This window comes from Uranotaenia lowii, chromosome 2, assembly GCF_029784155.1.
Source record: "Uranotaenia lowii strain MFRU-FL chromosome 2, ASM2978415v1, whole genome shotgun sequence".
Lineage (NCBI taxonomy): Eukaryota > Metazoa > Arthropoda > Insecta > Diptera > Culicidae > Uranotaenia > Uranotaenia lowii.
In genome coordinates this window covers 305,923,891-305,939,967 of record NC_073692.1, presented here as the reverse complement: position 1 = coordinate 305,939,967, position 16,077 = coordinate 305,923,891, and the positions used below count along the sequence as shown (strand labels likewise).

The 16,077-nt window shown below is 37.3% G+C and overlaps 1 protein-coding gene across 4 annotated transcripts in view; it reads right to left on the bottom strand.

Moving 5' to 3' along the window:
* Positions 1-598: 598 nt before the first annotated feature.
* Positions 599-16,077, bottom strand: part of LOC129748230 (uncharacterized) — a 71,661-nt gene continuing 56,182 nt past the window's right edge. Inside the window, exons 2-4 of one of the 4 annotated variants that reach the window (XM_055742755.1) lie at positions 15,079-15,469; positions 2,529-3,388; positions 599-2,330 (exon numbers count right to left, since the gene is read on the bottom strand). In XM_055742755.1, the coding sequence (XP_055598730.1) occupies positions 943-2,330; positions 2,529-3,388; positions 15,079-15,469 (2,639 nt within the window). In that variant the 3' untranslated portion in view covers positions 599-942. Of the gene's footprint in view, positions 3,389-15,078; positions 15,470-16,077 lie in introns of all 4 variants that reach the window. The other 3 variants (XM_055742756.1, XM_055742753.1, XM_055742754.1) reach the window with 3 other exon arrangements.

Below are 16,077 nucleotides of genomic sequence, written 5' to 3'. Positions count from 1 at the left end.
TTCAATTATCGAATTTCGGGCCATGGGACAGAAAAAGAGGGTTTCATTGAAAGTTCAGTGTTTTGAGCAATAATTTTGTTGGAGGCAGTTAATTGATACCAATTTAAGTGTGAAGGTCAAGCAAAAGAGTCGTGCACACAAACAAATAGTACATGTTTCTGCCATAATGTCTAGATTTTGCAACCGATCGAGAAGAAAACACTCTCACATAAATTTTAATAAAAAGCCAATCAACCGTTTAATTTGAATTTCAAGTAAAAGTGAAGTAGCGACTTTAAACACTGTTGAATTTTTTCCCCAAAATTGTCGAAAGAATGTTTCGAATTCATTTTCTAAACTCATTTTGACGTACCAATGATTTAAAGCGAAACGAAGTTCGTACGGGTTCAGCTAGTTGAACATATTCTGCGGTTATTTTATGCCTCAAAACATTACTCGGATGTCTCATGGGAATTATCCAGGTCCTGCGTTGTTCATTTTCTTTGTTGCTTATCGATTCAATATGGCAGTGATATAGAGAAAGATTGCTTTTTGTTGGATTATTAGAAGTATTACTTCCTGTTTTATTTAGTAACATACAACACGATTAACAAAAAATCCTACAAAGGAGTATAAAAAAAACATTTGATGGCAACACAGAAGAGTTCAGTTATTCGTACTATATATAAATGAAAACTTATCAAAGTCAAAAGTAGAAGCGCTTCATAATGATTAAAAAATAAAACGACTAGAGTTTTCACCATTGTTTGAACAGAGTTAATTTCACTAAAGACAAAGTGGATCAAAATGAAAAAAAATATAATATCAAAGAAACTAGCTATTCCCGTGCTTATCACTAATCTTTGGCGAGATTGTGTTTTTTTTTCTTTCTTTATTTGAACTAAATGCAATTTAGTTCTCAAATATGTGGCACTGTTTTCTTTTAGCTGGTTGATTCAGTTGTCAGCTTCGTCTGATTCCTTCCGGTGAGGTGAGCTGATCGACGGAATGGAGCAACATCGTCGGAACTGGCGGGGCGGGAGAGGGAGTCCGCCGGAAACCGGTCATGATCGGATGTACCTGAGTAGATCGTGCGAATTCCGAGGCGACCAACAGAGGCGGTGATGGCGAGAGTTGCCGTTGCTGGTCCAGATAGCCGATACCGTTGAATGGCGACGGCGATGAGTTGGACGGATTTGGACTGTCCAGCAGCGGACTATCATCGTCCAATAGTAAACCTTCGGGGCTGTTTATGGATAGCCCACTAAGCTGAGGATGCTCTCCTGGTGCAAGTCCAGTGGGGTCCTGATGAAGTTCTCCGGGAAGGTAGTCTTTCCAGCTTCGGAAGAGATATCGGGTAAATTTACGTAATTGTCTAAACTTACAGTAAGTCGCACCTTCGGCCGATTGGAGTTGTTGCGTTTGGATCAGGAATCCCTTTTCTTTAAAGGTTTTTTCCAGACATTCTCGTTGAGATGATCGACGGGATCTTCGCCTGGCGCGTCTTGCCTCACTTGATTCGGAACGCTGCGAGAGGCGTTGATTGCTAGATGTTGAGGCACTACCCGGTGAAGGCAAACCTGGCAGGTTTGGCCCAGCACTAGGGAAGTCCGGGATTTGTAGGATATCGTTGCCAAGACCCAGAGAGGGCGGGGGAATATCACACGTTATCTTCTCGACTGGAGGTGTATTCAGAAATGCACCAGCCGTTGTTGAAGAATGAAGACTACTCTGTTGAAGACTTTCTCGGGGAAAGAATTCATAGCCCCGCATTGACTTGTCACCAGTACCAGAATAGTACCGGAAGTTTCCACCGGAATCGACGCTAAGCATTTTCTTCTCCTGCAGACAAGGCTTCACCCCACCAGTAAACTTGAACTTACAAATGCTAACTTCCGTGGCAGGGTTAGTGCTGTTCTCTGCTGGAACAGGCGGGATGAAGATCGCTGAACGTTTGCGTTTTTGAGCGGGTGGTGAATTTTTGCTGGTAGATGTTTGTGTTTCTTGAGTGATCTTGTGGGTTTTTTCTGGTTTTATCAATTGTGAAATGGGTTTTGGCACCAGTGTCTGTTGATGTTCTCGTTTCGGTGTGGCTGGCGATGAAGGGGGAGTTGTGGAAGCAGCAGACGAAGCTGTTGATGTTTTTGGAAGTTGTGTATCTGTTGGTGTGCTAGGGTTTGAATTGGAAATCGAAGAACTGGCTTGACCTGCTGCTGGAACCGTGTTGTTAGAGTCTACCAATTTTTGATAGTACAGAGCCATTGGGTGAATGAAGCCATTCACATTAGGCCAGTACACCGGTGGAGTATCGGCAGTCGATGGTGTTTCGGTGCTTGAGGGTGTCGGTAGACCTGTATTTTGGAGGTTGGGGAGTGACATCTTCATATTAGTTGCTAGCGCTTGATCGGTACTGAGATCAGAAGGGGTTATGATAGGAGTAGGGCAGGATGAACCGTACACTTCGTCACTTTCGTCTTCGGAACTGGATAGTGCAACCGATTCACCCTCAACATCTCTGACACAGAGATTGAGTGGCTCTTCGCGTTTACCTTTACCATTTTCGGAAGTAGCGTTTTTCTCGGCAGTCATCAGTCTCCGTTCCAATAAGCTGCTGCTTCTGGTCTGTGTTCGATGGCCATTCATGCTTCGTTCCTGCACAGACTCCGCATTGGGAGTCCCGGGAAGAATTGTACCATAGTTCTTGTAGATCAAATGGCAAATGTCCGCTTTCTTCGGCTTTCTGCCTCTTCTCGGTTTAGAATTTTCTAGCGTCATCTCCCCCATGTAAGGTAGATCAGTGTAGTTAACTATTTTGTTAGGCTGGACACTTGTAGTCCTCTGAGTATTAGATTCACCAGTGGACCCTGCATCGTCTTTTATCGGGGCCAAAGAAACACCTTCCTTCTGCAGTTCTAGAATTTTCTGCAACCAATTACGAACAGATTCATTGGTGCTATCTTCTCGTTCCTGTATAGCGTGTCTATCCATCCTGCTGGCTCGTATTCCCGAAGTGTTTCCTTGTTGTTGTTGTAGTAGTAGCTGTTCTCTTCTCGCCGTGAGGTTCTGCGTTGCCTCATAATGGTCCAGGTATTCTGGTGGCAAAGCTTGATGGTGGAACCGTAACTTGAGGGGTCCTTTACGCCTCTGTCGACTTCCCCCGGTTGAAGTGTTACGCCTGGTGGATTGTGCGTTGGAGGCCTTCTTAGGGGTGGGAACGGGTGAGATCGGTGTGTCCGGCAGCTCTGGCGATAGAATCGAGGTGGGCACAGGGATTGTGTTGCGATGTTTTTGAGTGGGAGACGGCGTCGGTGATGAGCACATTGATTGAGATGCCGTGGCAACACTAAGCTCATTATCGTTCTGGTTGTCGTTGGTTCCTCCAGAGATGAGAGGATCGTCGGAGCTTCGTCTGAAATTGGACAAAAAAGTACACGAGACATAAGACCTAATGTTTTGAATGTTTATTTATACGAATTTAATAACAGATAATAGGCCTTGTTTTATGAATAATTTGACTCAAATCGTAAATCAATGTCAACAATTAATTTCCCTTAGATAGAATTCAACGCCAATAATGGCATCTTCGCTTGGTGACATTATTGGCATAAAGAGGTACCCGTAAATCTCGAAAAACCTAAGGATTCTACAATTTGAAAAACACACTAGACCGCTGCAAGCTTTGTAGGAAAATTTCAAATTTATAAATTATTACCCCATCCATAACTTTTCTCGTTGTTTTTGCTGCAAAAAAAGCAATAATAATTTTGAAAACTATTCATTCAGTCCTGAATTAGCGCAATGGCAATTTTGATGGGACAACAAAATTTTTCATTATAAAATCAACAGAGATGTATAGAGACGAACCAGCCAAAGGCTGAAAGTCTCTCAAAATAAAGAAGAAAAAACAGAGATGTATCTACTGGTAGTTAAAAAAATAGCCTTTTTTATTTTAACTCTATAGAATCCATGTTTTTTTTTCACTGAAAAATATACAGAAACTTAGTATTATGATTACAAACAAATTTTGTTTGCGAAAAACTTCATATGTGAGGAAATTTTTTTGACATTTTTTCTCGAAAATTGCATAAGCACAGGGGCTACGGGACTTGACCTTCACTGAATCACTGCTTTTTCGGTTGTAGTTTTCACACACTACAACCATAGCTATATTTTGATACTAATTTATGATGAAGTTGTTCCACAAAAAAGTAAGATATTTCAACTTATATTGAAAGTGAATATTGTGCACATGGATCAAGGATTTCTGAAGCCACCAAATTGATGATTTTTCGAAAAATAGGTTCATTTCCTGATTCCTCATGTTTTTAAGCTTCTCAAAGATGTAGCTTTTGACAATTGCTAGTCAAACAGTTTTCATTAGTATAGATTGTTAGATTAACATATTTTGAAACATTTTGCGTAAAAAGTAAGTAAAAATTATAATTGGTTTTATTCCGACTCTAGTGGACCCCGCCTAAAGGTGGTTTAAAAATTTCTTGATTCTTGCAGTACATTTCAAATGTACAATCCACTCACCTAACTAGTTTAGTACCCCCAGAAAAGATATTCGGTGTTATACAGAAAAAAAATCTTAATATATTTCTCAAATATAAGCCTTTTTGAGACTGCTAATTTTAAAAGCTGTTTAACCGTAACCGTGTGATAAGAATGAAAAATCGCAAAAAACTGCTTTTTAAAAACGCTTGCAGGCAAAACCTTCTCCTTTTAAATAGTTTCAAATGATTTTTTATTTTGAAATGGTTATGTAACATTTTTCATGAAATATTTAGCTTCTTCTCATGTCAGCAAAACATGAAGCTTAAGAATAGACAAAACCAATAATTGAAGACAAACTTCATTTCAAGCCTATTTGAATTTTCTGAATGGTTTTGAATGCAAAAAAAAATCTTCCATAAAAATTTCCATACAAAATTCAAACGCGTTGCGCTCATTCAGGAATCATCCGAATCATCTCATATTTTACACTGATGCTTGGTGACCCTAAAGTTATCGAAAAATCATATGGGAGCCACACATTCCATTCGAAAAAAGATGATTCTTCCGAAAATCGACCGTTTGAAACTTTCTTTTCAAAAACCACTATGCTCCTCCATGGCCGTAGAAACGAGGGGAAGGGCGGTTTAGGGGGTTAACACCCCCCCCCCCATGAGGGTTCATCAAGAGCAAGCGAGATATTCTACTCTTCATTCAAAATTTGTTTTTCTTAATCAAATTTCGATGATGGAGTAAGGTTATTCTATAGTAACAATCTTGACTCCGAACTGATGTCAAAACTTCGAAAACTAATCCCAGGTTCAGAATTCAGCTACAATTTATCAAAATTTTGTCACTTTATTTATTTTTATTTACATAGTATTCCGTCTCACGACATAACTTGACGAACATAATTCCTAAAATTCACTCGGTTCATAGCAACCGTTCTCCAATTTCTCGGGCACCCCACGTTCGCCAGATCACGCTCCACTTGGTCTAACCACCTCACTCGTTGCGCCCCCGCTCGTCTTGTTCCTACCGGATTCGTAGCGAACACCTGTTTTGCAGGACAGTCGTCCGGCATTCTCGCAACATGTCCCGCCCAGCGTATCCGGCCAGCTTTCACCACCTTCTGGATACTGGGTTCGCCGTAGAGGCGCGCGAGCTCGTGGTTCATCCTTCGCCTCCACACTCCGTTCTCCTGTACGCCGCCAAAGATGGTTCTTAACACTCGTTGCTCGAATACTCCGAGTGTACGCAGGTCCTCCTCGAGCAATATCCATGTCTCGTGCCCGTAGAGAACAACCGGTCTGATGAGCGTCATATACAGGTTACACTTCGTGCGAGGGCTAAGTCTTCTCGACCGCAGTTGCTTGTGGAGTCCATAGTAGGCACGACTTCCGCTGATAATTCGCCTCCGGATCTCACGGCTGGTGTCATTGTCTGCGGTCACCAGTGAGCCGAGATAGACAAAGTCTTCGACTATCTCCAGCTCGTCGCCGTCGATCGTGACCTTGTTATTACTGGACAAGCGGGTTCGGTCGGTCTCGGATCCGCAGGCCAGCATGTACTTCGTCGTTTTGTCACTTATTGATAGTTATTCATTTCTGAATACTAAATTTTAAATAAGATTTTACTCATTTCAGAGATTCTGGTTCCTTATATTCAATAATTTGTGTTTTCATATTTCGGATTATGGATTCTTGTTGTTCTGTTTGAATCATCATTAAAAACTGAAATGAAAAGCTGTGTTTGAAATCGTCTTTTAAATTTTATTTAAAAAATTACAAAAAAATGACTCATGATTTTCGAAACTCATACGCATTTTATACATTTAGTTAATGTTTTTCCGAATATGATAAAAAACTTAAAAATCATATGCAACATTCAAACATAATAACGGTTCAAAATGGCGATATAGATTCATCATTCGAAATTTTTACTTTTATTTAGATTTGAAAGTCGGATTAGAAATTAGAAATACATAATTGGAATAAAGAACAATGAATGAAACCCAAAACAACCGAATTATAATTATGGATTCATGATTTTCTTAATTAAGAAACCGTTTTTATGTACATTTAAGAGAACGTATTGAAATTCCGAAACAGATTAAAAATTCAAAATTGGGAATTCAGGTTCTAAATTCAGATTCAGATTTAGCTCGTAGATGAGTTCCACAATCAAAATAAAACTATTAAGATGACAATTTCAATGGGGAGTTTAAATTGCAAGTAACCGCAGGCTTATAATTCTGATTGTTTTTCGATTTTCAAATTTAACCAAAGTCAGTTTGTTTGCACAACTTAGCCAAAATGACAAAAATTAAGTAGAATTTGAATTCATTTTGCAAGTTTTAACTTATGAAAAACTTATTTAAATAAACCATTCACAGAAATTGATTTTTAATTAAAAGTAATTGATGATGAAGACACATGTATCTCCTTTAAAAGGAATTGCAAGGAATTCCATATGGTTTAAGCATAATGGTCAACATTATTAATATTGCAGTTTTTTCAAGAACCAAATTTCAAACTAAATTCTTTTAACTAAAATAGTGTTTGCATAAATCCTATTTGAACCGCAAAATTTTAATTTTTTTATCTTTAATTTGGATTTATTCTTAGAAATTTGTCGAAATTGAAGGCTTACTTAAACAAAACTTATACATAGTAAGTTCAAATCAAATAAGCAAAACTAAGCTGACCAGTTTACCCGGACTTTCCCGAAAATATCCTGATTTTGTCCGGATTCATTAACATTTTTTGGAAAATCAAACAAAATATTCAAATCGCATCATTATAATTTAGAATTTTGTCGTCAAAAATGAAATTTTTCAAGCTAGATTTATCAGAATAAACATAAACGATTTTTTGGGAATCTGAAATACAATTCAAAATCTGGTTATGTTTTTCGATGCAAATATAATGTTTCAAATGTTTTTTTCTTATTTTTGTTGAACCGTTTCAGGATTTTTCTCAAATTTTTCTGGGTAGTGCCGGTATTTTGGTTTGAAAATTTGGAAATAGAATGCCGTGAAAATACCGTAAAAAATGGATTCAGTATCAACACGTGAAAAGGTTCTATGTTCATTTATGACTAGGTTTGCCAGAATTTTTTCAGCGCGTATCCTGGCCGGACAAATCCGGGAAAAATTATCTAAAAACCTGGCAAATTGTGGGCATTTGATTTCGAAATGGTCGCCAAAAAATCCGGGCGATATCGAGGAAAATTTAGTTAAAATCCAAGAATTAGGCTCAACAAAAATCAAGAAAAGACTTGAAAATAAAAATACTTTTTTTCCCATGAAATCGCATCAGCAGATTTTAAATAGTCTTTTAGACTTAAAAAACCAATCTTGTTTTTTGACAAATAAAGTGAATGAATCCGGGCAAAATCCGGGGTTTTTTTTTCAATGAAATCCGAGCTACCGAGCCGAACCGGACTTTTCCCATATCCCAAAAAGCTCTATTTGAGCCCCCTGTTAATGGACGCTAACTGATATCAGCATGGTAGCAAAACAAAAAAAAACTTAATATGTACTTGAAAACGCGAGCAAAGTTTTAATAATGCTGAGAACTTTCAAAGTGATTATTTAATGCGATGAAATGTAATAAGGGATATAACAATATTTGTTAAAAATGAAACTCAGTGGAAGAATATTCCTTTTAAGAGATTCATTATTGATCTAATGAAAAAACTAAGATTTAAGGCTCTCCATACTTTGTGATCTTCAAACTATAACCTATGTTTTTGATAACTTAAACTATTCAAACAATAATCCGAACTTAAGATTCAATGCGGGTTTGCGATATCACAATACTCGTCAATCTCACCATTATATGCGCAGTACAAGTTCAACTAGTTCTGACCAACGTCGAATTTCCTTCATTGGTCCAACAAAATTCAACAGCCTTCCTGAAGAAATTAAAAACAGTTCCAACAGAAATATTTTTAAGATCAAACTTATGCAGTACTACAAGGATAACCTAAACCGATGATCAACCAACCACTTATTTCAGTCCTTTTTTTTAATTTTCTAAGCGATAAATTTAATTTAAATTATGTAGTATTAGTCGTATTCTTAGTTACTCTTTTTATATATAAATATTTCTTTTAAGAGAAGTAATATATTGTGAGAGCGATTAGAATAAATTAAATTGGTTGGATAGAGAAAAGGAAAATTGAATATGGTTTTCAGACAACGGTTTTGAAGGGTTTGTAGGCGAGAAACAAGGGATAACGACGCTCTGCCCCAAACAGATAATAAATAGTATAAACGAGAGTGTACAAAAGCAAAATAAAATTTAAGTAAAATATGACGTGGAACAAAAGCTTTCACCCTCCATAAAACTCCGCTCAAGGATGAAATTTTTTTTTGTAGTTGATCAATGTGGCAGAGCCATGACAGAGATTTGTCTTGAATTATTCCTAAATATTTGAAGTTGGTAACCCTCTCTGTAGTTGTATTGGATAGATTGAGTTTGCAATTAAGTTCGATTTTTTTCCTCGGAGAGTGAAGAATCATGTACTTCGTTTTAGCAAGATTGAGGGTCAGGAGGTTAGCTGAAAAATATTTGTAAAGGAGTTTTAAATCTTCTTTCATGTTGGTTATAACAGCATTTGGACCATTTTCAGGATAAAATAAGGCAATCAGGCATCAGCAAATAGACGAGGTATACCACGCAGTGGTAATTTGCTGAAATCATTGATGAATAGTAAAAACAGTAAAGATCCTATATTGCTGCCTTGTGGGACACCAACTTCCAAGCTCTCTAGGGAGCTCTTTGCCTCACCTAAGATGACAAATTGTTTCCTGTTAGCCAAGTAGCTCCGTATAAGATTGTTGGCTAGGCCCCCAAGCAACCAAAAGTCGCGTTCTTACTTAACTCCGAACTCCGAAGTTCACATTTGGCTGAAAAAATGTTTTACGGGAACTTCAGGTGACTCTTGTCGCGTAAAAGTTACTCAGGAACTTCCATCGCCCTTTGAAAGGTTAAACTATCGATAACGGAACTTCTAAGCGCATTTAATGGAACTTCTTTCAAGAAGGTCGATAACGTTCGCGTAACATTCTAAAACGCACCATTAAGATACTTGAAGGTGTTTTAAAGAACCTATATGGGAATTCTAAGCGACATGTCAAAAATGTCTGTCAATTTCTTGTCATGGTATTTGTTTTGTTTATATCTGTACTGATATTTACAAATGGAATTCAAGATTTTTTCGATTTTTTCTTATAAATCTATATATATAAAAAGCAATTATCTGTATGTTTGTTTGTTTGTTTGTTTGTTTGTTTGTTTGTTTGTTTGTTTGTCCTCTATAGACTCAGCCGTCTTAAGAGCTAGAGATCTGAAATTTGGCATGGATGCTCATTAGGACCAGGAATGATGAAAAATGTTATAGATTTTTGGATGACCCCTTCCGAAGGGGGTCGTCCATACAAGACAAATATTGTTTTCGCGATATTGACGTTACTTTTCGTCGGATTGTGATGAAAATTTGAATATGAGTGTTTTGAGAGACGAACAATCGATTGCAGTTATCAAATTTAGGGTCAGGGTCGGCCAAAGGGGTCGTCCATATCCACTGGTAAATGTTTTTGCGATATTGGCGTTATTATACACCAGAGTTTGATGAAAATTAGCACATGAGTCTTTTGAGAGACGAACAATCGATTACAAGTATTAAATTTAGGGTCAGAGGTCGGCGAAAGGGGTCGTCCATATTCACTGATTAATGTTTTCGCGATATTGGCGTTATTATACATCAATTTGTGATGAAAATTAGCACATGAGTGTTTTGAGAGACGAGCAGTCGATCACAGTTATCATATTTAGGGTTAGTGGTCGGCAAAAGGGGTCGTCCATATCAACTGATTAATGTTTTTGCGATATTGGCTTTATTTTACATTGGATTGTGATGAAAATTTGCACATGAGTGTTTTGAGAGACGAACAATCGATTACAGTTATCAAATTTAGGGTCAGGGGTCGGCCAAAGGGGTCGTCCATATTCACTGATTAATGTTTTTGCGATATTGGCGTTATTATAGTTCGTATTGTGATGAAAATTAGCACATGAGTGTTTTGAGGGACGAGACATCGATTTCATGTTTTGAATGTCGGATCAGAAGTCGACTGAAGGAGCCGTCCATAATCACTGATTAATGTTTTTGCGACACATGGGAGTTTAACAGAAAAGATAATTGATTTCAGGTGTCAAGTTTTGAATCGTGGTCAAAAAAAGGCCGTCCATGTCAGTTGCCTACTGTTTTCGCGATATTGTCGTGATCATGCATCGGATTGATGAAAATGTTCAGATGAGGATTATAAACTACTAGCTGATCCCGTACGAACTTCGTTTCGCTTTAAATCATTGGTACGTCAAAATGAGTTTAGAAAATGAATTCGAAACATTCTTTCGACAATTTTGGGGAAAATATTCAACAGTGTTTAATGTCGCTACTATTACTATTACTTGAAATTCAAATTAAACGGTTGATTGAATTTTTATTAAAATTTATGTGAGAGTGTTTTTTTCTCGATAGGTTGCAAAATCTAGACATTATGGCAGAAACATGTACTATTTGTTTATGTGCACGACTCTTTTGCTTGACCTTCACACTTAAATTGGTATCAATTAACTGCCTCCAACAAAATTATTGCACAAAACACTGAACTTTCAATTAAACCCTCTTTTTCTGTCCCATGGCCCGAAATTCGATAATTGAAACCAATTTTACGTTCCTCAATACTCCCTTGTGCCATTTTTTCTTTTCAAATTATATGTAAAATAACGTCAGGAACTTGAAAACAGTGAACAGTTAATATAGACGCCCCTTTCGCCGACCCTTGACACGGAACATGCTACCTGGAGTCAATTGCTCATAGTTTATAATCCTCATCTGAACATTTTCATCAATCCGATGCATGATCACGACAATATCGCGAAAACAGTAGGCAACTGACATGGACGGCCTTTTTTTGACCACGATTCAAAACTTGACACCTGAAATCAATTATCTTTTCTGTTAAACTCCCATGTGTCGCAAAAACATTAATCAGTGATTATGGACGGCTCCTTCAGTCGACTTCTGATCCGACATTCAAAACATGAAATCGATGTCTCGTCCCTCAAAACACTCATGTGCTAATTTTCATCACAATACGAACTATAATAACGCCAATATCGCAAAAACATTAATCAGTTAATATGGACGACCCCTTTGGCCGACCCCTGACCCTAAATTTGATAACTGTAATCGATTGTTCGTCTCTCAAAACACTCATGTGCAAATTTTCATCACAATCCAATGTAAAATAAAGCCAATATCGCAAAAACATTAATCAGTTGATATGGACGACCCCTTTTGCCGACCACTAACCCTAAATATGATAACTGTGATCGACTGCTCGTCTCTCAAAACACTCATGTGCTAATTTTCATCACAAATTGATGTATAATAACGCCAATATCGCGAAAACATTAATCAGTGAATATGGACGACCCCTTTCGCCGACCTCTGACCCTAAATTTGATAACTGTAATCGATTGTTCGTCTCTCAAAACACTCATGTGCTAATTTTCATCAAACTCTGGTGTATAATAACGCCAATATCGCAAAAACATTTACCAGTGGATATGGACGACTCCTTTGGCCGACCCTGACCCTAAATTTGATAACTGCAATCGATTGTTCGTCTCTCAAAACACTCATATTCAAATTTTCATCACAATCCGACGAAAAGTAACGTCAATATCGCGAAAACAATATTTGTCTTGTATGGACGACCCCCTTCGGAAGGGGTCATCCAAAAATCTATAACATTTTTCATCATTCCTGGTCCTAATGAGCATCCATGCCAAATTTCAGATCTCTAGCTCTTAAGACGGCTGAGTCTATAGAGGACAAACAAACAAACAAACAAACAAACAAACATACAGATAATTGCTTTTTATATATATAGATGAGCAATTGACTCCAGGTAGCATGTTCCGTGTCAAGGGTCGGCGAAAGGGGCGTCTATATTAACTGTTCACTGTTTTCAAGTTCCTGACGTTATTTTACATATAATTTGAAAAGAAAAAATGGCACAAGGGAGTATTGAGGAACGTAAAATTGGTTTCAATTATCGAATTTCGGGCCATGGGACAGAAAAAGAGGGTTTAATTGAAAGTTCAGTGTTTTGTGCAATAATTTTGTTGGAGGCAGTTAATTGATACCAATTTAAGTGTGAAGGTCAAGCAAAAGAGTCGTGCACATAAACAAATAGTACATGTTTCTGCCATAATGTCTAGATTTTGCAACCTATCGAGAAAAAAACACTCTCACATAAATTTTAATAAAAATTCAATCAACCGTTTAATTTGAATTTCAAGTAATAGTAATAGTAGCGACATTAAACACTGTTGAATATTTTCCCCAAAATTGTCGAAAGAATGTTTCGAATTCATTTTCTAAACTCATTTTGACGTACCAATGATTTAAAGCGAAACGAAGTTCGTACGGGATCAGCTAGTGTTAAATAAAATATTCGAATAAATTTTTGATGATGCGAATTTTTGTGAAGATTCATATTGTGTACTGAAAGTCCTTTGAACGAAATAAGGTACCTTCTATTGACCAACCCACTCAATCATCTCAAATGACATTAAGTTATAATACTAATCATTACAGTGGCAATTAGCTATTGCTGGATTGGTCGAGAGGCTGATGAGTTTCATTGCAACCTAGAGAGCAGCGATTCAATTCTCTAGGCGTGTAAGCAGCTTTTGTAATCAAAACAATATAATTAAAATCAATGAGATAGACCATGATAGACCGGCAACCTAGCAATCTGACATGTGGTTGTCAGAGCAATCTGTCAATCGGATTTTTTTTTCGGCGCGTAGAAGTTTCTTGACATTCTCTCAGAAGCTGAATAGCGTTCTCTACAGCCACCTAAACGAACTTGAAAGTAGCTTTAAGAACTTAAATCTTGGGCTGATTAGCATTCTCTTCAGACACAAACGAGAGCTGATTAAGCTTCTTTGGAATCTTTTTAGGGGAATTCTGGTTGCTTGGGCCTCTTATGCCATAACACTTCAATTTTTTCAGTAATATAGCATGATTAAGAGTGTCGAAGGCCTTCTTAAGGTCTAGAAAGAGTCCACCCACGATTTTTTGGCATCTATTTTTTCAATCACAGAATTAAGCAATTTGCAGATGGCTGTAAGCGTACATGTTCCAGATTTAAACACATATTGAAGATTATAGAAAACGTTATTTTCGTTCATTCTGGTTATTCAGAGCTTTTCGAAAACCTTACTAAAAATGCTTAAAGATAATATTGGACGATAGTTATTTCCATCGAGTGTATCTCCAGATTTAAATATTGATATAACTCTAGCTGTCTTGAGACATTCAGGGTAGGTTCCTGTCTCTCAAATCTTGTTGAAGCTCTTGTTGTATTTTGTATTGAATATCCGAGCAAACCCGGATAAAACTGCGCAATTTTTCAACCTCATTTATGACGTTTCTAGAAAAATGTGTTTGAAAATTTTGCAACCTTCTTTAAATTGGCAATAAAATTCACGTGGAATCTTTCAAGTCTATGTTACCCAAAACATTCTAAATGTGTTTTTATAAATAAAAGGGTATTACAATGAAAAAGCTCTCAATTGCTTACAGAACCTAACTGGAGTATTAGTTTCGTCGAAATGGTTTACATACCCTTTGCTTTTCACTGTAGTCGATTTAGGGTCATTTTCGAATTTCTCAAACCTGGGGTCTAAAAAGCTTCGTTTTGATTCAAAACTGATTCATGATTTGATGCAGAATTTTCATGTAACGTTTATCTACATGAGAAAATTTGAACTTTTAGGTTTGTATAGGAAAATTGAATATTTTGTACTGAAAATGAACATCGTTTTTTATCTAATTAGGGAATAAAATTATTAGTTTTGCAACAGGGGCATGTCTTTTGGCATTGAAAAACAATAAATTCAATTGACATCACTGCTGGGTGTCTAGCAAATTATTGCATGAAAAGTAGTCATGCAGTATCTCACTTTTTGTGGGGATAATGTCATATTATGGCTATACATCTTTTATATCCTTTTCTCAAATTGCAAATCTAATGAAACCTTTAACTAAAATGGTTTTTCTGATAAGTAAAGCTCATATTGGGCTAAGTGAATCCATTAGAACGGATTTTGTTTATGGCTTTAAATTTTTGTACGAAACTCGGTTTTATTTTTCGCTTAATTTAATTGTTATTCTATTTTTTTGAGTTTTATAAATTTTTTTTTAGGATTTCCCTAGACAAAAATAAAGGACAAAACTCCACTTGAACATTAAGGTTACATGAAGTTTAAAAAAAACTGTGATTTATTTTACATTCCAATTCTTAGTAAAAATCCTCAAAAAATACGGTTAAAAGTCCAAAACAGATTTTTTTTTCAAATAATACCAGATTAGTGACATTGTTTCCTGTTTATTCATTGTCGTACTAATTTCTTCTATCGTTATAAAATTCTGGCCTTCGAAACAATCTGCCTGATTCTACAAACGTTCTTCTTAAAAATTACTTCCACAAATCATAAACTGAATTATACTCACAAAAACTGACTCCCGATGTGGCTGGTATTCCAAGGGTACAAATGCCGATCGGTTTCTTCCAATTTACTACCGCCGGTAGTATCGATCAAATCACTGTTCGATTGGCTTAGTTTGATTTCATCGGTCACAGTCCCGGTGGATCCATTAACGATCAACCCCGACGAGTTCTGGAGTATCTGAGCACCGTGCTGGAACTGCTGATGATGTTGATGATTAAGGTACTGATGGCTGCCAATTTGATGAGCACCGATAAAGGGTTGATTTGAGCTGATAAGCCCTTCGGTGACGTGAATCAACGATCCGGCTGGGTCCAGGACCTTATCGCTACCTACAACACTTCCACCAAGGAGACCGAACTCATCCTTGGTGAAGTCTTGCATGCTACTGCCAACTGAAAGAGAAAATAAACTTCATCAAAAATCGGTGAAATCAATCATATTTGTTAGGTTGAACAATATTATTTATGCATATCTCTGGAGCCACCATCCAGACTTTTCAAAAAGTGTTCCCATTGTTATTGGCTTTTCTAGTTGATGCCTTTCGGTGAATTTGAAATCAAATAAAAACAATACTTTTTACGTTTCGGCCTACTACCTTCAGCCATCCTCAGAAAAGATTTGTATCGCCGCGTGCTTCCTGAACGGCTGTCTTACTTGATAATAACAAAAAGTGTTCCCATAAATGGGCAACTAAAACTCCCGACTTCATTTTATTTTTTAAAAAGACATTTTTAACCATTCGCGCATTAGTTCACCGTTACCGGGCCACAAAATGGTACCGATATGGTGGCTGGCGCTCGTTGGAAGCTGCTGGCATATCGTTGCGTTGTCCCGCATCTCCTGCCCAATCTGATCCGGTGATGGTGTGCACCATTCACGGAAAGATGATTCACGATTCCAAAAATATCTACCCAAAACACACCGACCACCAGAGGCAGCATATGCGCGCTTCCTGGGAGTGCAATTTTTCCCCGTTTCGTGATAAATTATTTGGCCTATA